The sequence below is a fragment of the Tenrec ecaudatus genome, chromosome 4 (genome assembly GCF_050624435.1).
Source record: "Tenrec ecaudatus isolate mTenEca1 chromosome 4, mTenEca1.hap1, whole genome shotgun sequence".
Taxonomy (NCBI): domain Eukaryota; kingdom Metazoa; phylum Chordata; class Mammalia; order Afrosoricida; family Tenrecidae; genus Tenrec; species Tenrec ecaudatus.
The window spans coordinates 126,855,312-126,878,160 of record NC_134533.1 but is presented as its reverse complement, the minus strand read 5'-3'; the positions used below and the strand labels follow the sequence as shown (position 1 = coordinate 126,878,160).

General features: G+C 40.4%; 1 protein-coding gene across 2 annotated transcripts in view; it reads right to left on the bottom strand.

Annotated features, from left to right (window-relative positions):
• Positions 1-11,390, bottom strand: part of ZNF248 (zinc finger protein 248) — an 85,287-nt gene extending 73,897 nt beyond the window's left edge. For both annotated transcript variants that reach the window (XM_075546787.1, XM_075546789.1), the window contains exons 1-3: positions 11,283-11,390; positions 8,062-8,107; positions 7,708-7,740 (exon numbers count right to left, since the gene is read on the bottom strand). In XM_075546787.1, coding sequence (XP_075402902.1) covers positions 7,708-7,722 — 15 coding nt within the window. In that variant the 5' untranslated portion in view covers positions 7,723-7,740; positions 8,062-8,107; positions 11,283-11,390. The remainder of the gene's footprint in view (positions 1-7,707; positions 7,741-8,061; positions 8,108-11,282) is intronic.
• Positions 11,391-22,849: the final 11,459 nt, after the last annotated feature.

The window sequence follows — 22,849 nt, the reverse complement described above, 5'->3', positions numbered from 1 at the left end:
ATGACAAAATAATAATATTTTATGGACTGCCAGATGGCCTAGATTAGACCAACTTGAAGTACCTGACCGACCTTGGTATACTGTAGATGAAGGCATCCAAAAGCTTAGCAACATTGGTATGTTAGAATGGATCTATCAGAATATTCCCATAGACCCAAAAAGGGGGCATCCTGAGGACATACCCTTTACCACAACCATAAGGAACAAGTTTGTGAAGTGGGCCCCAGCATCTCTTAAGACTCCTGTAATTGCTATTTTACGTGCACTAGGATTAACACTGGGCACTTCCCTAAGCGAACTCCCACATTTGCCCACAATGGGGCTGAATAGTTCCCGTGATGGTAGAGGGTAGGTGTCAGCACTGAATCAATAGAGACAGAGTGGGCGTGGTTATAATAGACAACAAGTTTTCAATAGTAGTCAAAGCAACCTGTCTCGTGTGGAATTATGGCATTGGCTACTTAGCCACAGTGTCCCTTGGAATGAAATAAATGGGAAACCTACTAAATATTGACGTGATCTGTACAGGCGAAAGGATGGCAGATCAGGTGAATAGCAGAAGAGACAGTCACTGTCGCTCAATCAATTCCCAGACTTGAGCCAGTTTAATGAGCCACAACCCCTTGAATGAGGGGGAGGCCATGTCCTTTGGGTATGGATTTGCCTTCCATGCACACGATGCTTCTGCCAAAACTATTTGTGGACTTACAGAATGCCTCATCCACCGGCATGGCATCCCACATAGCATTGCTTCAGATCAAGGAACTCACTTCACAGCAAATACAGTGCAGCGATGGGCCCATTCCCATGGAATCCACTGGTCGTATCATGTTCCTCATCATCCTGAAGCTGCCGGCTTGATAGAACAATGGAATGGGCTCCTAAAGACACAATTACAGCACCAACTAGGTGGCAACAACTTGCGGGGCTGGGGCAATGTTCTCCAGGAAGCTGTATACGCTCTAAACCAGTGGTCAATATATGGTGCTGTGTCTCCAATTGCCAGAATTCATGGGTCCAGGAACCAAGGGGTGGAAGATGGCATGGCACCACTCACTGTTACTCCTAGTGATCCCCTTGCAGCATTTTTGCTTCCTGTCGCAGCAACCCTGTGTTCCTCGGGCCTGGAGGCCCTGGTCCCGAACTCTCCCACCTGGAAACACAGCATGGATTCCACTGAACTGGCAACTGAGAATGCCCTCTGGGCACTTTGGGCTTCTCATGCCTTTGGATCAACAGGTCAGGAAGGGTGTCACTGTACTAAGTGGTGTGATTGATCCTGATTACCAAGGAAAAATTGGAATGGTGTTACATAATGGAGGTAAAGAAGAATATGTCTGGAATCCAGGAGATCTCATAGGTCAACTGTTAGTGTTACCATGCCCTGTTATTAAAGTAAATGGTAAGTTACAGCAACCCAATCCAGACAGGACTTATAATGACCCAGACCCCTCAGGAATGAAGGTCTGTGTCACCCCGCCAGGCCAAAAACCACAGCCAGCTGAGGTGCTTGCTGAGGGCAAAGGTAATACAGAATGGGTAGTAGTAGAAGGTAGTTCTACCTAACAATTATGACCACACGATCAATTGCAAAAGCAAGGTTTGTAATCCCTAGACCACCCTATAGCACAACCCCTATCTGTGATGTTTATACTCACCTGTAATTAGGGGGCTTGCATATCCCCAGAGAATATAACAAGCCTGGGCTAGCATTAAAGATATCTCTTTCCCTCCATGTGGACCATCGAGTGGGGCTGAGGTGAGCATATTACCATGAATCGTATATGACTCCATTTATTTCAATACTTCTCTTATTTCTCTCATGTAATCGCTGTACAATTGCACCTACCGGACCCGTAATGATGTGTTAGGGGCTGGCTTCCCCTGACATATAAGTGCGATTTCATTAATGTCTGGAAATTATATAAGTATATATGGCTTAAAAATTGTGTACAGGTGCCAGGTTGGCAAGGGGTGGTTTGCGATAGTTTATTGTGCCAGCCTGGCCGATAAACCCAAGTAGGATTAATTGAAGGACGGAGAGATAAATGGCTCAGTGAGCCTTGCCTTGCTAGCTCTGTGCCTCAATTTAAAGGGTACACTACCTGTGATAAACCTAGCCTGTGGACTGTGTCACTGTAACTTAAGGTCCCTTTAAGACCACTCAATTGGAATATTCATCTCTAGAGCTGGGGACCGACAGTTCGTGACAGTTGGTGACCTGTCTTGCCGTTTGCTACCTGGGTATATATAGCCCAGCTCTCTCTACAGAAAAGGAACTGGCAGTTCTCAAGACTTAAAGGATTGCTAGTGTTTCACTGTTTTATAATTTATAATTTAACTGTTAATTTCTTGTATTATCTATCTGTATATAATTTAATGGTTCATTTTCTTGTGTTATATATCTATCTTTATAAATATATACATATATAATTAGTAGCAATCTGGTTTTGTCTCTCTAGAGAACCCTGTCTAACACAGAGACCCCCAGTAAAAGTATTAAAAAAAAGATGAAGCACTTCCAACATAACTGCCATGGTGCTAGTGGGTGTAATTTTTCAAAACCTTTTATTAGGGACTCATACAACTCTTATCACAATCCATACATGTACATACATCAACTGTATAAAGCACATCTGTACATTCTTTGCCCTAATCATTTTCAAAGCATTTGTTCACTAAGACTTTTGCATAAAGTCCTCTTTTTTTCCCTCCCTCCCCGTTGCCGCTTCCCTCGAGCCCTTGATAATTTATAAATTATTATTTTGTCATATCTTGCCCTGTCCAGCATCTTCCTTCACCCCCTTCTCTGTTGTCCATCCCCCAGGGAGGTGGTCACATGTAGATCCTTGTAATCGGTTCCCCCTTTCCAACCCACTCACCCTCCACTCTCCCAGTATAGCCCCTCACACCCCTGGTCCTGAAGGTATCATCCACCCTGGATTCCCTGTGCCTCCAGCTCCTATCTGCACCAGTGTACAACCTCTACTCTATCCAGACTTGCAAGGTAAAATTCGGATCATGATAGTGGGGAGGGAGGAAGCATTTAGGAACTGGAGGAAAGCTGTATTCTTCATCAGTGCTACGTCACACCCTGACTCTGGGTGTAATTTTTATTATTATTGTAATGAGCAACAAGGTTTCTACAGGTCATTTCTTTCTTCACTGCTCATGCGCACACTGAACTCTGCTGGACTACTCCCTTATTCCTTCTCCAGCTTCCTTGTTCTGTCTTTAACAGCACTGTGCTCTCCACCCCCACCTTTTTTCTTCACTTCTTCCCTCTCCTCACTTTTTTCTTCTTTATTCCTCCAACTTTTCCCTTTTTAATTATTATTATTGCTACCGTGGAATGGGTACTCTATTCTTTCACCTCCATGTTCAGAAGCACTTTTCTCATCTGACTGTGATTAGCAGAGCACATACCACATACTGAGGACTGCTGAAATGTTTAGCAGCGTTTACTTGCATTAGGACTGTCTCTTTTATTGCCAGTTATTCGCTCTCACTCACTTCCCTTTTTTCATTTCCACTCCCCAACACTTCTTGAGGGGGTGAGCTCCCCCCCCCACCCCCTTTGTAGTTGGCAGACCCTGTTCTGCCCTCTATGGATGGCAGCACTTGCTCTTACCACATTACTGGTACAGCCATATTTAATGCTTAGTGCTTTCGTCATATGGAGTTCCCCCCTCTTTTCTTCTGAGATACAGTTAATTAATATGGCCTTTCTAGCCATAATTCCATATGTGGTGTATTATAATTCTGGACTATCTGCTTGTGGCTATGATCCCATTTTAGATGGAGATTAAGGTAGCCAACAAACACAGGAAGAAATGTTGGAAAGCAACCATTTCAGGAGTGGAAACCAAAGCAACTATGAAAAAGCACTGTGTGTCAGCATTGAGAGCACAGTACAATAAAAACAGATAACAATAAATGCAGGCAAGGGTGTGAAGATACCCTCATACACTGCTGGTAGAACTGTAAAACAATGCAACCAGTGTGGAAAGCAATATGGTACTTACTAAAAATATTGGAAATAAAAGAACCATATGACCCAGCAAACCCCTCTTGGTATATATGCTAAAGAAACAAGAGCTGCAACATGAATACATATATGCACACCCATGTTCACCACAAACTAATCACTATAGCAAAAAGATAGAAATAAGCTAAATGTCCATCATAAGAATAGATAAACAAACTTTGGTGCATACACCAAATGAAAACTATGCAATATTAAATAATGATGAATCTCAGAGCACAACATGATGTAACTAAAGGACAAAATTTGTGATTAGTCAGTCACAAAAGGACAATTATTTTATGAGACATTATAAGAATTCATGCAGGGATGGAGGGTGGGGTGGAAAGGGGGAACTGATTACAAGGATCTACATATAACCTCCTCTCTGGGGACAGACAATAGAAAAGTGGGTGAAGGGAGACGTCGAACAGCGCAAAATGACAAAATAATAATTTATAAATTATCAAGAATTCGTGAGGGAGGGGGAGGGAGGAGGAAGGGGAAAAATGAGGAGCTGATGCCAGACGCTTAAGTGGCGAGCAAATGTTTTGAGAATGATGAGGACAATGAATGTACAAATGTGCTTTACACAATTAATGTATGTATGGATTGTGATGAGTTGTATCAGCCCCTAATAAAATGATTTTTTTAAAGAATTCATGAAAAGTTCTTTATACTAACATTATTTGATGGTTACCAGGGGTGACAGGAAGGAGGTCTGGCAGCATAGTGGCTATGCATTGGACTGCTAATTGCAAGGTCCACAGTTCTAAACTACCAGTCGTTCCTTTGGAGAAAGACAGGGTTTTCTACTCCCATAAATACCTAGTCTTGGAAACTCACAGAGGAAGTTTTATCCTGTCTTATTGGGCCACTTTGACTCAGCACTGATTCCATGGGAGTAAGGGGTGAGAGGAGATGGAATGGCTAAGTCATAGACTAGACGGTAGACAAATATGAAGCTGGTGAGGGGAAAGGCAGTGCATAAGGAGGGCAAGGTTGGGAAAAAATAATGGTGGCAGGGGAAAACACTGGGAAGTTTGCCATAGTTAAAGGCAACAGAGATAAAAATTATTATATAAGAGTCTTGCAATAATGGGATCGAATAGTAGTACTTGCATAAACACAAATATTGAACAGGGAGTGACAGATAATATCTGCATGTGTTTTTACTTTTGCTGCAAATATAGCCATGAATGTGATAAAGCATACAGAGGCAAAGTTATGAAAACTTCTTAGACATAACCAAACTTCTTGTGGGAATGAGTCCCTAGTCCTGAGGAGTCAGGATCATGGTGACTGGAGATACCAAGGCCAATTAGCATAACATAATTCGCACAGAAATGTTCTACATTCAACTTGGGTTAGTAGTGATTGAAATATTGAAAGCTTGTGATCAGCCATCAAAGGTACAAAAATTGGTCTCTTCCTGTCAATAGGAACAAAAAAGAATGAAAACCAAAAGACATACAGAAACAATTAATCAATGAACCAATGAACCATGCAAACAGCAGTCTCCACGACCCTGAGATAAGAACTAGTTGGCGTCTGACTACCACTACCACCTGTTCTGAAAAGGATCCCATTAGAAGGGCCTGAATAGAATAAGAAACAACGTAGAACAGAACTCAAAATCAGGTCTACTAATGGAACAGACGATGACTATAACCAAGAAACGTGGCCCTTCCTCTTTAGGTATGTAACTGAACTTATCCTCTACTTAGAATCATCCACCGAGTAACATCAAAAGGGCAGCATTTACCCAAGGGCAACATCCACAGGAATAGGAAAGGAGAAATGAAAACAGAAAACACAGAAGGAAGTATGGTGAGCAATGGTACTTTGAGGGTATGCATTCAATGACTGCATTCAATCAGAATGCATATGAAGTGTTGAATGTAAAACTGATGATTTGCTCTGTAATCCTTCATCTAATTCACAATAAAATGTTTTAAAAGATTTTAAAAATAAGCCATAAAATGAGAGAATATATGTGAAAATCCCATAAGGCATTAATATCTAGACTATAGAGAGAGCTCTTATAATCTAATACCTGAAAAGCAGGCAACTAAATTAAATTATGGGCAAATATTTGAACAGACATTTGTCTATGAGATCCTCTCATTAAAAACAAGAATGGAAAATAACTATTTTAGAGGATGTGGGAAAATTGGAATATGAGACTATTGCTGGTATGAATGTAAAAAATGTACAAGAACTTTGGAAAAGTTTGCCATCTCTCTAAAAGTTAAAGAGAATTTATTATTAATTAAACAGTATTCTCATAATTTCTATTCATTGGTATATGCCAAAGGGAATTAAATCAGGAAAAATTAAATAAAAAGATAATGGAATTTTTATCTGGGATATTTTGAAACCTCCTCTATAAGGAAGTTGATACAAACATTTATGGAGAATAATTGTGAGAACATATAGTCCTTTCAATTCTTCAGACATTGAAAGTTTTATTCTTAGATCAAGCAAGGCCATAAGAGACCTATTTAATCAAACATCAAGGTTAGATCCCTTGTAAAGTATGTGAACTGAGTTCTGCTTTGGTCCCATATTCTTAGTATACAACACAAAATGAATATATTGCATTTATTTCAGGATTATTGTTAGAAAGTTCAGAGAAACATTTATCACAATTTTGATAACTATAAAATTAAAATCCCTGGATTTAATTTTGCTACTTTCTCTGCTTCTGATTTACTACTATAGATATGAAGGAGGCCTGGTGGCATAGTGCTATACATTTGGCTACTAACCAAAGGTCTTCAGTTCAAAACCACCAGCCTCCCCGCAAAAGACAGATGAGGCATTTTACTTCCATAATAATTTACAGTCTTGGAAACCCACAGGGGGATGTTCTACTGTCCTACAGAGTTTCTACCAGTCGGAATCAACTCAATGGCAGTTAGTTTTTATTTTGTTATTGTTGTCAGGTACCACAGAGTTGCTTCCAACTCACAGTGACCCTATGTATAACAGAATGAAACACAGCCTGATCCTGCACCACCCTCATAATTATTCTTATGTTTGAACCCATTGTTGCAACCACTGTGTCGATCCAACTTGTCAAGAGATTTCCTCTTTTTCACTGGCCCTCTACTTTACCAAGCATAATGTCCTTCTCCAGGGACCAGTCTCTTTTGACAACATGCTCACAGTATTTCAGACAAAGTCTCACCATTCTTGCCTCTAAAGAACATTCTGGTTATGCTTTTCCAAGACAAATTTGTTTGTTCTTTTGACAGCCCTTGGTACTTTCAATATTCTACTCCAGCACCATAATTCAAATACATTTGATTCTTCTTGGGTCTTCTTCATTCAATGTCCAACTTTCATGAGGTGACTAAAATATATGATGGGTCAGGCTTGGGTCAGGTGAACCTTAGTACTCAAAGTAATATCCTTGCTTTTGAACACTTTTAAGAGGTCTGTGCAGCAAATTTACTCAATAGGAAGTGTCGTTTGATCTCCCAAATGCTGCTTCCATTGCAAATTCAAGCACGAAATCCTAGGCAACTTCGATCTTTCCCTTGATTTTTGTTTACCATACCTATAGTTCCCTTAATGATAGTTTTTGCCAGCTTCTACTTCTCCATTTAAAATGTTAATCATTATCAACTTCAAAAAATCTATTTTAAAATATATTGGGAATAAACAAAAAATCTCACCTGAGATTTGTTCATTCTCTGCTCTTCTTGGTGCTGGGATGGAAGAAAAGAAAACATTAAAGAGATCTGGCTTTCCTTGGAAATCATGGATTCAAATGCCTGCATAACACTATATCCAAGATATGTTCATGAGTGATTACTTGCTGACCTTAGACATGGCATTTTTCACTGAGTGAAAGTAAACATTTGTTTCTTATTAACACATACTACCAATTTTAGGTTTAGTAACACAGAAAATTTTTAAATGGGATAGGATGAGCTGAATAAAAAACAGTAATCTAAGGAAATAACATTATAGCTTTTCCATACAGGTAGATGAAAAATAATAAAATTATAATGTATTTATCTATTTACCTATTCATACCATTGATCCTTTGAGGTCTGACAATCCAACAAAAATCTGAAAAATAGGATGGAAATGCTTAGACCAAAAGAAATATTTTCTTAAATATTCACTCCAACTTGCTTTTGATTTTTCAACAGAATTTTTTGGGTGGGGTTCTACATAGGCAATAAATTATTTTAATAAAGTAACTTTGATCTAACAATAGCAAAACGTACAGCCATGACTCAGTAATAACAAACCAGACTTCCAATTTTGGTTCTGCACTGTGTGATCTGAATCAGTCGATTGATACTAAAAAAATTTTTTCAATAACATAAAAAAATAAAGAAATAACTAAGTATAAAAGGTATGCTACACTACTATTCTGTAGTAAGAACCTCAGCATCCGAGAGCAGGTCACTTCCTCAGAGTAAAGAGAGAATGAGGGGTATGTGTGGGTGGATACGGGGAGACAGGGTGGTTTAACTATAGAAGGGTGATGACATAATTTCCATAGCTGGGGCTGTTACCAGCCTTTCATCCTGAACAATGCCCTCACAACATTTCCAAAGAGGTGACATATCCTGTGAAATCTGCCTACTACTCAAATTGCCTTGAGCTGCTCTAGCTTGCCTCTCTATTCTTAAATGTGTCCTAGGTCTCCCATCATGGGTGGCTTCTGAATACTGTGCCCCAATTAAATATAACAATATATTAATATATAATAAACACTAACTTGAGATCTAGGAATGTTACAGTCAGGAAAGGGTTTTGGTAGCCAGCTACTCCATCTCCTTCACCACTCTTCTGTTTAAAATGTGAGTAAATTCATGCACATAATTTATGTATGAGATGTGGCTAATTAATATGGACCGGCTAATCATAATCCCTTTTATGATGTATTATAAATCCTAGCTTCTACGCCTGTGGTTATAATCCTATTTTGGGAGTTCTTTGTATTGCTAATGGAAAAACTGAAGTAGGGTATATTCTGAATCCCCATCTCATTACAAAGTGTAAACCAAGTCACTACCCTTTGTTTCCTTAGAGTTATGGTAGGCTGAAGGTCAAAAGTCACCCCTCCACATGAAAAAGAGAATTACTGACATGATCAAGGAAAAAGTGCCACAACTCCTAATCCAGAAGCATATTAGAAATCCCTGGCTGAAGTAGCAGAGGTAGCAGATGCTATGTGTCACCAAGACCAGAGGCTGAAACAAAGAAATTATGAGACAAAGCAGAGGGGCAGTGTGGAAACTTGAGTTAAGCATTGGATAGGTTTCCTGGTCTGCAGAAGCAAAAGACAAGAGAGACCACAGATAGACTTAGCTGCTGGCTGAGAAGTGATGCTGTAGACCACAGACTGTATCCTTAATGTTTTCTGATCCTGGCATGTGGTAACCTGTCGGCCAACCTAATAAACTCTCTTAATCACCATCACTGTCTATAAGTTCTGTGTGGTCACTGCAATGAGTAATCAAATCCAGCAGAAAAGTAGTGTGGTGTGATAGGGATGGTTGGTGTCAGAAAAGGGTAAAAGAAGGGTGCAGGGTACAGGCACGCCTGACCTTTGCCTGTGGCAATCGGCCTTGGGTAGATATCGGGATGAATCCTCCTCCCTTGGGTAGCCAGAGGAGGTCAGATATGGCCTCTGAACCATTTACTCAATATATCTGATTTTTCAAACTTTAAGTCAGCTAGAGTCAAATAGCCATTGGGTTTAAGAAGTGTCTAGCAAAATGCTTTCTTCCTGCAAGCTTCTCCTAAAACCAAACTCAATGTCATTTAGTCAATTCCAACTCTTAGCAACCCTATACAGTGCAAGTAAAAGCTGAATCTGTGTGATCTCTGGAGCACTTCCTCAGGCTCCCACTTTCATGGTGACATTTCCAAGCAAGCATGAATTTTGTGCTTGTACTTTGAAAACAGAGCTTCAGAATGTCTTCATTGTTTCACATGCACCAGAGGCATTAAGCCTGCAGTTTTCCTGGAGGAAAGTGTAGCAGTTGGAATTGTGTGTATAACTATAATAAGGGCATTTTATCCTTTCAAGACTACACCCTGTCCGTGTTGCCTGTTCTCCCAAGACACTGTGAAAATGTAGTTCAGAAGTTAAACCTTTTTATGTTTTCCCTGCCTAGTTATGATTCATACAAAGCAGCTGAAGGCAATTAGATTCTGCAGTTCAAAATTGGGTACTATTAGCTTGAAAGGATGGATGGATGAATAAACATGTCAATTCAATTCTGGGCAATGTCCCGATTGTGTAGGAAGTGAAATGCAAAGTAGCATATGCTCAAAAAGAATTGGTGATGCAGATATCTAAGCTTATGGATGATGGATGCTCAATAAATGCTTGCCTAATATTGATCCTGAGTCTACCAGTAACAGTTGCCATGTAGTCTATTCTGACTTATAATGAATAACCCCTTGTGTTTCAGGGTAAAACGATGCTCTATAGTTATAGTGTCCTAGTTCCACAGGACCCTCCCACAAGACTATAATGACATACAAAAGCAGCTACCAAAATGTAAATGGTCCGAACCACCCAAAGCAGCAAGTATTCCTGATATCCCAGATATCTAATATCCCGGATATTACAGATATCAAAAGAGTTACCCAGCCTGAATAATTCATTTCCTCTGGCTGTGCTTAGAGGAGCCCTGGTCGTGTAGTGGCTGTGTGTCGGGATGTGATTCCAGCAGTTCCAAAGGATAAAAAGACGGCGGGGCGCGGGGAGGGGGGGTGGCTTTCTACTCGTTATGAGTCGGCATTGACTCGATGACAGTGTAAAACGTTTTGTTTTTGTTTTGTTTTGTCCGGTACTCTGATAAGCGCATTCTAGCCCTATCTCAGCTCCGCCCCTTCCAGCGGTTCCAGTACATACATCACGCACACGTCTCGTATTCACAACGTCCACAAACTCTCCAGTGTAGTCCACCTCCATTCGACTGACCCACGGTGTACGCACGCGCACGCCCCGCTTGGGGCCCACAAGGATGCCCGGCACCCGGCGCTGGTGGAAGAGCTGGACACGTGCGGATCCTTCCCATATTTTTGTGCTAGCACGCCAGCCCGGCCCCAGTAACAGAGAAGCTTCCTTCCGCCACACCCCTTAACCCCTGATGGCGTCGCAGGCTTTGGGGAGCTGGCTTGGAGGTCTAGGGCTCCTCCTAACTCCGGACAGTAACCCCTTCTGCCTGCTCCCCATACCAGACACCAGCGGCCCTATCTAGCGTCTATTACTCACCTGCCCTCTCAAACCGAGTGGACACGGATGCGGAGGTTTATTTCCCAAGAAGAACCCGAGGCCTGAGAAGGAGAAGCGGAGGGGGCGGAGAAGAGAGAGGGAAACGGGAAAGGCGGGGATACACATGCGCAGAGGGAGCAAGACGCTGCACAGTCCTGGCGCTAGATATCAGCCAAACTGGCTGTAGCCCATAGTGAAGTCAACGGGTAACGTCCCTGCCCTTGTCTCTCTTTATTTAATTGTAAAGTGAAACTAATATTTCTCTAAATAATTTTTAATAAAAAACTATCTAACAATAATAGAGCAGACTTAGAGCTACCCTATAGAACTGAGTAGAACTGCTCTCTAGGATTTCTGAGGCTGTAAATCTTTAAGGGAGGAAATAGTCTCATCTTTGGCAGAGGAATTGATTAGAACAGTCAATCTTGTAATATGATGCGATAAAGATTTACAGTCTTGGAAACCTTATGATGCTGTTCTACTCTACCCTGTGAGGTTGCATTGATTCTGAATGAACTACATGGCAGTGGGCATGGTATTGGATTTGGGCCCGTGCCAATAGCTTAGCACTCAGCTAATGACAAAAAGATCTGTGGTTTGAGCCCATCCAGAGACAACCTACTTCCAAAACTCAGCCTAATGAATGTGTTAGCTAGACAGGGCCAATGGGAGGAGAGGTGATGGTGGCAGAAATCTGGAAGAAATCAGAACACAAAAAGAGAGGGGGAGATCAGTTTCCCCCATATACCTCTCCAGCACAAAGGAAGGAGAAGAGCAGAAATATAACATTTTTTTCATCAATGGAAGAGACCAGAGATAGTGAAAAGGATGAGTGCAGAAAGACAGGATGTTCAATTGCCCCCCAAGGACTGAATCAACTCTTGGGTTTGGGAGTGTGGAGAACAAAGGCACAGAATGAAGTCTGCGGTGGAGGGGTACAGAGATTCATACACCTAGAAAGAGGAGGTATACTACAAAGGACCAATAAACAGAAGACTCACCAGAAAGCCAGTCTATGGTGGGACATCTTCTATTAGCATAATAAAAGTTTCAGCTCTCCATTCTACCAGGCCTTTTGGACCAGCTAAAAGCTTTTTGGATCCCTTGTGCCATAGTGGTTATGAGAGGCTGAGATCCATAGGGTCTGCAGTTTAAAACCACCAGCTCTGTAGGAGAAAGATTTTCTACTCCTGTAACTATTTAGTCTCAGAAACAGATAGCAGTTCTACCTGTCCTATATGGTCACCATGAGTCAGCATCAATTCAATGGCAGTGAGTTTGAAGGGCCTTTGGACATCTTTTCCAAAGTATCCCCTTCAATAAACTCTCTCTTGTCCACGCCTTTTCTCTGACTGTAGTCTGAATTTTGTCCCTTGCCTAAAACAATTTTTGGCAAACAGAACAATAACCTATAAACTCACTGCCACCAAGTCAATTTTGACTCAAGATGATCCTATAGGATAAAGAAAACTGCTCTTGTGGGTTTCTGAAACTGGAAGTGACAGACAGGAAGATTATGTGAAAAGGGGTTGTCTCCACTAAATGCCTATGCTACACAAAAATTAGCTGGCTATGTCACAAATAAAAGGGTTTAAAATAAATCAAGCTTATGGGGAAGCCCTAAAGCTTGGTATGTGCAGACTAAAGTCACCTGTCATGTGCATTAGAATCTAGAAACACTACATCATACATGGGCCTAATGGAAGCCACTAATAAAAGCCAGTAGCCTCAACCAAGCTCCCCCGGAGTGGAGGTAGGAAGGGATAAAAAGCAAAATCAGAGCAGGTACTCCTTTTTGGAATCCAAGGTCCCTCCTTTTTGACCACATTCCATGTGATTTTTTCATTCTCCCCAGAAGTGGTCATTTTCAGTCTAGATCTCTCTCTGTGTCCCCAGTGTGGCTTTGCATGCTTTCCAGAGAACCTGTGTACTATTTGAGACTGTATTACTTAAAACTTCCTTTTTCCTCATAAAACTTACTTGGACTTACAAGAGTGCTTCTGCTATATGATTTCTTTCAGTGTTGAGAAGCAAGAATCAGGGGAAACCATCCCCCAAACCTAACAGAAGTAGAAAGCCTCTTTTTTCTCCAGATGGGCTGAATGGTTTTGAATTTCCAACCTTCAAGTTAGCAGCCCAACATAAAAACCACTATGCTGCCAGGGCAGCCTTAAAGCACAGCTTTAGTTCCCATTTTAAAGTCTTTCTGTAGCCCCAAATTACTTAATGTTATTAAACAAATTCATTTTAGTAAACACAGTCTAATTTAAACCATCTCTTCCTTGACCAGTGTGATATGTAGGTTTATTGTGCCAATCTGGCCAATAGGAACATGTGGGATTAATAAGGTCACAGTTTGATTGGAAGACAAAGAGATAAAAGGCTCGACAAGGCCTGCCTCTCTCTTGCTTGCTCTATGGTGATAGACCAGCTTGTGGCTGCTTTAGCTAGTTCTCTGCCTCAACTTATGAGGTACACTACCTGTGAGACAGTCAACAAGTGCATCCTGTCGCTAGAGCTTGAGGTTACTTTGAGACCTGCTTCACTATACTTCTGGTGCATGTATCACTTGAGCTTGAGGCTGGAGGATCCTATCATTCTGCATTACTTGAGTTCAATATCCCATCCAGTTCTGCTTCACTAAGCTCCTGATTTCCTGACTGTTGGTGATCCACCCGACTATTTGCTGCCTGGGGAAAGACTCTGTCTGCATGGTCCAAGAGAAGACTCAGCTGTCTGTTTACTTGATTTTGGCCCTGGAAACCCTCATGAGTTGAAGAAAATCCAGTATATTAACTCTTCCATGGAAGTGAGTTGAACTGAGCCCTCTATACTACTATGTAGACTAATTAGCTGTTATATTCCTTCTTGCTGTATAAATCTATCTATCTATCTATATGTATAATCTTAAGTGTCCTGGTTTTGTTTCTCTAGACAACCCTGCGTAACACACTACTAAAGTACTAACCAGGGCTCCTGTTTTTATATTTTCAGCAACTTATTAATGGGGTAATTATAAACATGCTAAAATATTTGAATTGTGGTAACATAATAAAGTCCACAAAAATATCAATAAGGAAAAACTGAAATGACTAATTGTGGTAGTCACATAATCTGTTATCAATTTGAGACTATTAAGAGTGAAGGGGTGGAGCTTAGCCTGTCAATCAAGTTGCAGCTTGATTACCTCATTTGGAGGCACTAAGGAGATAAATAGCTCACTGGAGGCAGGGCACGCACTTTCTCCCTGTGAGACATTCCTGTTGACAAGTCACATGGAATTATGCTGAAGGCAGTCAGAGCCTTAGAGTTGGAGGAGACATGTGGAGACCCATGCCAGTGCTAAGATGCTTCCACTGCCAATGGATCCACAAGATTTGTCCACCTACTACCCTGTGATCTTCCTGCAGTCAGCATCATTGCATGTGTTGCATGAGTCTGAAGAGGAATTTACACAGTGGTCCTGGACTTATGGGCTAATATTGGACTTATGAACTTGATCTGGATGGGACTGGGATGTTTTCCTAATGTACCATTACTCTTTATTTAAAACTCTTTCTTTTACACATATGAGTGTCTATGAATTTGTTTCTCTAGTCTACCCATACTAACACAACCAGAATCTAAAATCTCATTGGAATTTTTTTAACTTGCTACATTGCTCAGAGGCAAATCAGATGTAAATGTTTCTGGAAGGTCTGGAAAGTAACTCTGAGAGTTCCCTTGTATTAGCCTAATTATAGTGTTCAACAGAGTTAGTTAACAGAGACATGCTTCGACCTCTAGGAATTTATTGTTCCATCAGTTTGTTCAGGGTCAGTAATTGTTTCCCATGATTATCCTGAAATAAATGAGGTAATGTAAAACATCTGTATATGACTAACCCAAAGTGTGAATTCCAAAATAAGAAGCATATAATCTCCATGTATTCTGATATTAAACAGGACAGTCTGTGTTGTCAATTTTCCATCTTAGGATACTTTCTAATAAGCCTTCTATTTTTCTCTCTTACTTGCAGTTAGTGAATTGGTTCTACTCCTCCTTAATAGCAGAATATTAACATGGGTCTAGAATCCATGTTGAATTTACTAACTTTTCAATTGTGAATTGTTAAAGACTTACAATGAAAATCTGTTTTCCATTCAACAATTCATACACTTTTGTTTGTCATTGGTTGCAGTCCCCACAATCACTTATCCCACTTCATCTCTGTGACTTCTGTTTCCATTCTACCTTCTTTCTTAAACTTCCTGAATTTTGTTCTTGTGTAAATGCTGTCCTTTTGATCTCAAATAGTTGATTATTCTCAGGTGGTGTGCATATAACCATAGCATTATTGTTCCCCTGATAGAACTGTTTTCAGTTTGCCTGAAGATTATTCACAGTTTGCCTGATAGAACTGTTTACAGTTTGCCTGAAGATTGGAAGTGAGTTTAGTCCAAATTCTGAGGAGTTTACTCAATGGCCATAGCCTGAGGAATTCTCCAGTCTCTATCCAATTTAGTTGTGTTTGTTTTTTTAAAAATTTGTTCTACATTTTTCTCCCACTTTTCCCAGGTTTTTCTAATGTGATTCCATTCAGCAAAGTGGTAGTGGTATTTGGACACCATCTAGTTCTTATGTTCTCAGGATCATGAAGGCCAAAGTTTGCTGCATTCATTGGACAAATTTTCTACACATCTTTTATTTTCTTCACTCTTATTTGCTCCAGACAGAAAGTGAGGAAGAGTTGCATCTAAAATGACTGCTCTTAAAGTTTTAAGACCTCCGTTCTTTTTTAATTATGCTATGCCAATTGACCTTGATATCCCCCAAGACTATGGTCCTGAACCATCAGGCCTAACAACAAAGTTTTTGCAACTTAAGAAGCCTTCATAATTTTCCCCCTGTATGTGTTACTGTATTCATAGATATGTTTGCAGCATATGTAAAATAAATTAAAATATTTTCTGTCATATATATACAAAACTATTTATATATTCTTCTTACACCTGTTTAGCTTACTTGTATAAAGTATGCATCACTTGTAGATTAATGTTATTGCAAGATTGTGTATGTAACAGTTTTTAAATGATCACCTTAGCTCTTGTACTTCTCCCAGCATCTTCCCTTACCTTCATTATCTTTTCTCACTTCTCTCTTATTGTGCTTCCTCAAAGTTAATGTGTATCTAGCCTCTATTTAATAGTTTAGGCCTTCCCCTCCAGACAATGTTTTCTTTGAGGTTTTTTTTAAGTGTGAAAACCTTTTCTTGACCTTTTTATGATAGTGGTCTGATACAATCTTTGTCTTTTTGTGATTGACTTATTTCATATATCATTATGTCCCCTAATATTATGAAGTATTTCACAAATTTATCATTATTCTATAATTTTACATCGTATTCCATTGTGTTTGTGTAGCAAAGTTTATTGTTCATAGATCCATTAATGGGCAGTAAGGTTATTTTCATCTTTTTGCTATAGTGAATAGTGCTGTGATTAACCTGGATGTACATGTTACAGGCCTTTTCCTCTCAAACTCAAAAATTTACTGTCATCAAATGATTATGATTCAAAATGACCTTATAGCAGGCCTATAGGACATGGTAGAATTGCCTCTATGGGTTTCCAAGACTGTAACTCTTTTGGGGAGTAAAAACACTTCATCTTCCTCCTGTGAAATGACATGGTTTTGAATGGCTGGTCTTGCAAATTGGCAATCCAACTCTTAACAAATATGCCACCAGGACTCCACCATATAAGCTATATTACTCTTGGTATAACTAGATCATGTAGTATTTTCTATTTCCAACTTTTTAAGAATGCACTATACTGTTCCATGGTTGTTCCATTTTACAAGCCCACCAGCAATGTATAAGCTGATGGGCTTCAGTCTCTCCACACTTCTCCAGCATTTGTTTTCTTTTACAAACCTTGGTATTAATACTGGGGTGAGCTGATTTCTCATTATTGTTTTGATTTGCATCTCTCTAATAAGTAAGGATTATAAGCATTTGATTTTATTGTGTGTGTGTATGTGAATTAGGTGGAAGGTCTCTTTAACCATTGGCAAGGAGCGTTGGTTCTTAGTGTGTGTGTTAGGCTGGGTTGATCAGAGAAACAAATCCAGTGACACTCATTGCTATAGTTTATTGTGCCAGCCTGGCCGATAAACACAAGTAGGACTAACTGAAGGGCAGAGGGATAAATGGCTCCGTGAGCCTCACCTTGGTTGTTCTGTGCCTCAGTTTAAAGGGGTACACTACCTGTGGGATGCCTAGCCTATGGACTGTGTTGCTGTAAGGTGAGGTCCCTTTAAGCCCACACGATTGGAATGTTCATCTCTGGAACTGGGGACTGACAGTTGATGACAGTTGGGGACCTGCCTTGCTGTTTGCTGCCTGGGTATATATAGCCCAGCTCTCTCTACAGAAGGAAACTGGCAACTGGCAGCTCTCAAAACTTGAGGGACTGCTAGTGTCTCACTGCTTTATAATTTAACTGTTAATTTCTTGTATTATCTATCTGTATATTATTTAACGGTTTATTTCTTGAATTATATATCTATCTTTATAAATATATTTATATATAATTACTAGCAATCTGGTTTGGCTCTCTAGAGAACCCTGTCCAAAACACTCATATATGTATAAGATAGAGTTTTATATTAAGAAGTAATTGTCTATCAAGGAAACAGCCCAGCCCAGTCCAACTCAAGTCTATAACTTCTTCAGACTTGCACAGTCACATACAATGATGTAGAATGCAGAAATTTCACAAGCTGGTGGGTACAAAGATGTGTGGATTCAATGTTAGTGGAAAATATTGCAGGACTCCAGCAGGACTCAAGATCAGCAAGCAAGCAAGCAGGAAGAAAACTCCAGCAGCACTCAAGATCAGCAAGCAGGAAGATCAAGTCAGAGTTGACGTGAGATGGGGGGAGGTTCCATGAGCCCTCATCAGGCTGTGACCTGGATGATAGGTGGAACACCACGCCTACACTTCTGTATATTTTCAAGTTTATAGTAAATTACACAACTACCACAAACTAGACCTTGTCAACTTGACACTTTATACAACTCTTTAGCCATACGAAAATTTTAGCAGAACAATAATAAAATCAAATTTGTGCCTAACAAGATAAAACAAAAATGTGTACAACTGAAAATGTTTCAGCCCCATTTAAATATGATATTCTATAAGGGAACAAAACAAAAAAATTCTATTCCTAACTAATACAGCTATGTGGTCAGGCTGTTTTCCCTGTCCTTGTCAAACCCCCCCCCCCCCGAATTCCTACTGCTCCCATTGTTTCCTGCTGTGCTTTTTAATTCTCTCTCAACCTGCATGCTATCTATCTTCTCTCAATTGGATGCTGTTTGGATTTCTGTTGCTTCTGAAGTTGCTTAACAATTGTCAACGTAAGCCTTTCATACATTTACTACCTGTTTTTATCAAAACTAACTACCTTTGAATTGATGCCAACTCAGTGACCCTCTAAGACAGAGTAAGACTGCCCATGTGGGTTTCCAAGACTGCAACTCTATGGGAATAAAAAGTGTGGCCTTTCTCCCGCAGAGCCATTGGTCATTTCAAACTGCTGACCTTGCAGTTAGCACCTCAATATGTAACCACTATGCCACCAGGGCTCTTACCACCTGTTGTTATAATGCTTGCTTATTATCTTCTGCATTAGTTTTACAGATTATGTTTTGCCTTTAGTGAATGAGAACAAAAAGTCTAATATGCTGCAAAATTGCAGGACCAAAATATCTGATTGAGTGACTAAACAGGCTAAAGGTTAGAACCTGAAGTTCAGGCACCCTCCTGAATCACCCACCCACCAATCCTCCTCTAATAAGTGAATCATTTGCAAGTACAATTTTATTTATCCCACATTTGTTTTCACACTAAGTTAATCAGTGTTGATAGAGTGTAATCTAAAATTATGTTAGCTATCTATCTTTGCTTTTTTGAGGAGACAGATGTTAGGACTAAAAATGCTTTTGTTAAATTATCACAATCCATGAAAAATGCTCGTAATCTAATGCAGTGTTGAATTCACAAGAGACCCCATTTTTAAAAAACAATTTATTAGGGGCTCATACAACTCTTATCACAGTCCATACATATACATACATCAATTGTATAAAGCACATCCATACATTCCCCGCCCCAATCATTCTCAAAGCATTTGCTCTCCACTTAAGCCCCTTGCATCAGGTCCTCTTTTTTTTTCCCCTCCCTCCCCTCTCCCCCTTCCCTCATGTGCCCTTGGTAATTTATACATCGTTATTTTGTCATATCTTGCCCTATCCGGAGTCTCCCCTCCCCCCCTTCTCTGCTGTCCCTCTCCCAGGGAAGAGGTCACATGTGGATCCTTGTAATCAGTTCCCCCTTTCCAACCCACTCACCCTCCACTCTCCCAGCATTGCCCCTCACACCCTTGGTCCTGAAGGTATCATCCACCCTAGATTCCCTGTGAGAGACCCCATTTTTAACCATCATTTAATTCCACCACCTACTTTTAACTTTTGCAAGGTTTTATTTCTGTGTTGATACGGATTGACTCGAGAAACAAATTCATAGACACTCATATATGTGTAAGAAAGAACTATATCGTGAACAAGTAAATGTGCTGAAGAAAGCTGATGGTGCCCGGCTATCAAAAGAGATAGTGACTGGGGTCTTAAAGGCTTGAAGATAAACAAGCGGCCATCTAGCTCAGAAGCAACAAAGTCCACATGGAAGAACACACCAGCCTGTGTGATCGAGTGGTCCCAAGGGAATCAGTTACCAGGCATCAAAGAACAAAAAATCATATCATTGACTGCACACCTCCATGATAGGATCGCTGAAGACAAATGGGTGCATAAGCAAATGTGGTGAAGAAAGCTGATGGTGCCCGGCTATCAAAAGAGATAGTGTCTGGGGTCTTAAAGGCTTGAAGGTGAACAAGCGGCCATCTAGCTCAGAAGCAAAAACGCCCACATGGAAGAAGCACACCGGCCAGTGCGATCACGAGGTGCCAAGGGACCAGGTATAAGGCATCATGCAAAAAAAAAAAACAACGATATAAGTGTGTGTATATATGTGTATATGTATATATATACCATATTAAATGAAGGGGGAAGTGCAGAGTGGAGACCCAAGGCCCAAGTGTCGGCCAATGGAGATCCCCTCATAGAGGGGTTTAGGAGAGGAGATGGGTTAATTAGGGTGCAAGGTAGTACCGATGAAGAACACAGCTTTCCCCCAGATCCTGGATGCTTCCTCCCCTCAACTACCATGATCCGAATTCTACCTTGCAGGACTGGATAGGGCAGAGGCTGTACACTGGTACATATGAGGGCTGGAGGTACAGGGAATCCAGGGTGGATGATACCTTCAGGACCAAGGGTGTGAGGGGCGATGCTGGGAGAGTGGAGGGTGAGTGGGTTGGAAGGGGGGAACTGATTACAAGGATCCACATGTGACCTCTTCCCTGGGAGAGGGACAGCAGAGAAGGTGGGAAGGGAGACTCCGGATAGGGCAAGATATGACAAAATAACGAGGTATAAATTACCAAGGGCACATGAGGAAGGGGGGGAAGGGGAGGGAGGGGAAAAAAAAAAGAGGACCTGATGCAAGGGGCTTAAGTGGAGAGCAAATGCTTTGAGAATGATTGGAGCAGGGAATGTATGGATGTGCTTTATACAATTGATGTATGTATATGTATGGATGGTGATAAGAGTTGTATGGGTCCCTAATAAAATGTAAAAAAAGAAAAGAGGAGAAAAAAATGATTAGGGCAGGGACTGTACAGATGTGCTTTATACAATTGATGTATGTATATGTATGAACTGTGATAAGAATTGTATGAGCCCCTAATAAATTTTTAAAATTAAAAAAAAGAAAGAACTATATCAAAAAGCAATTATATAGTAAGAAAATATTACAGCCCATTCCAGATAAAATCCATAAGTCTAATATTACCCCATATGTTGATATTAGTCCATAAATTCCTCTTTAGACTCAAATAGCCATGCAATGATGCTAAATGCAAGATCATGGGCAAGCGGATGGAAAGGCATGTGGATCTAGTGTTGGTGGAAGCATCTCAGCACTGGTGTGGGTCTCCACATGGCTCCTCCAGTTCCAGGACTCTGGCTCTATCAGTGTAGCTCCATGTGACTTGTCAACAGGAATATAAAAAGAACAGAGAGTGTGTCTGAACCTCAGTGGGCTATTATCTTCTTTGGCCCTCCAAATGAGGTCATCAAGCTGCAACCTGATTGACAGGCTAGACTCCACCCTTTCACAAGTTGACAGAAGATTACATAACTGCCACAGAGCACCCCTTGTCAACTTGACACTTTAATACAACTCTTTAGGCATTCATAATTTTAAAAAAATAATAAAATCATATCTGTACCTAACAGGCTAAAACTAAAATGCATGCTACTCATTATGTACCAAAGCCTCATTTAAACATAATATTCTATGAGTGAACAACACAACAATATTCTATTCCTAACAATTAAAGCTAAGTGAATACCAACAACATAGTCCTATGAATATATTCCCCCACCTATGAAAGTTTGGAAGCCAGCCATCATGCCTTTATCCACCCTGTTTTGGGTATCCCATTTCTATACTGCCCAGTTATATCAACCCAGTACTCTGAGGAGATAATCATAGTTTTTGATGTGAAAAATCTTCATTCTAAGAACATTGTGAAGTCTGCATCCATAAGCAAAGTTAAATCAGGACAAGCCATCCATAAAGTGAACAGCAATATGCAGCAGTTCACAGGCTCAAACATCTTCTCTTCATCTGGTCTGGTCTGGTCAACTCAATATGGGCTGTCTCACTTAGCTTAAATAGAGTGCTGATTGGTCACCTTGCCTTTAAACCATAGGTCCATCACAAATTCTCTATAACTCTAGTCCCCTTGTGCTAGGTCATGAACTTTAATCCAGTCAACCTGCCCTCATCTACTCCTCTAGTTCCTGTAAACCAGGTCCAAGGTGTCAGTGGCCAGACTCAATCCGTATCTCTATACTGCTGCTTTTCTCCAACTTCTACTCAACAAGTGTATCCAAGTAGTCACCTAGCAAGCATTTCAGGCCACCATAGGCTCCCTTTAACATTCAATCCTAGAGAGGAGTGTTCTTCATGGATTCAGATTGTTTCCAGCTTCTGACAAAAACCACTAGTTCAAAATTCAAAAATCCAAAGAATTCCTTGTTTTCCTTTAATCTGCCAACAGCCCACTAGGCAACTCTCTGCACCTTTGAATGTCCTGAGCACTCAAGACACTGGGTGGGGATTATCTTTTCAGAGCCTCTGTACAGGTGTGGCCTAAACCCATTTGACTATCCAATTTTAATGGTTGAAGACAAGTCAGCTTACAAGCTCTCTATTTTCAGGCTTCCCTATAATAATTTCTATCAATCATTATATCAACAATTATAAACAGAAGAAAGCAGTATAAACAAAATAGAATGAGACCCTAAACTCAATTTTTCCCCTAAATTCAATTCTTAAAATAGTCAAGTTTGGCCCACCAAGCCTTGAAGATGATATTCCCGCTCAGAGCAGCCA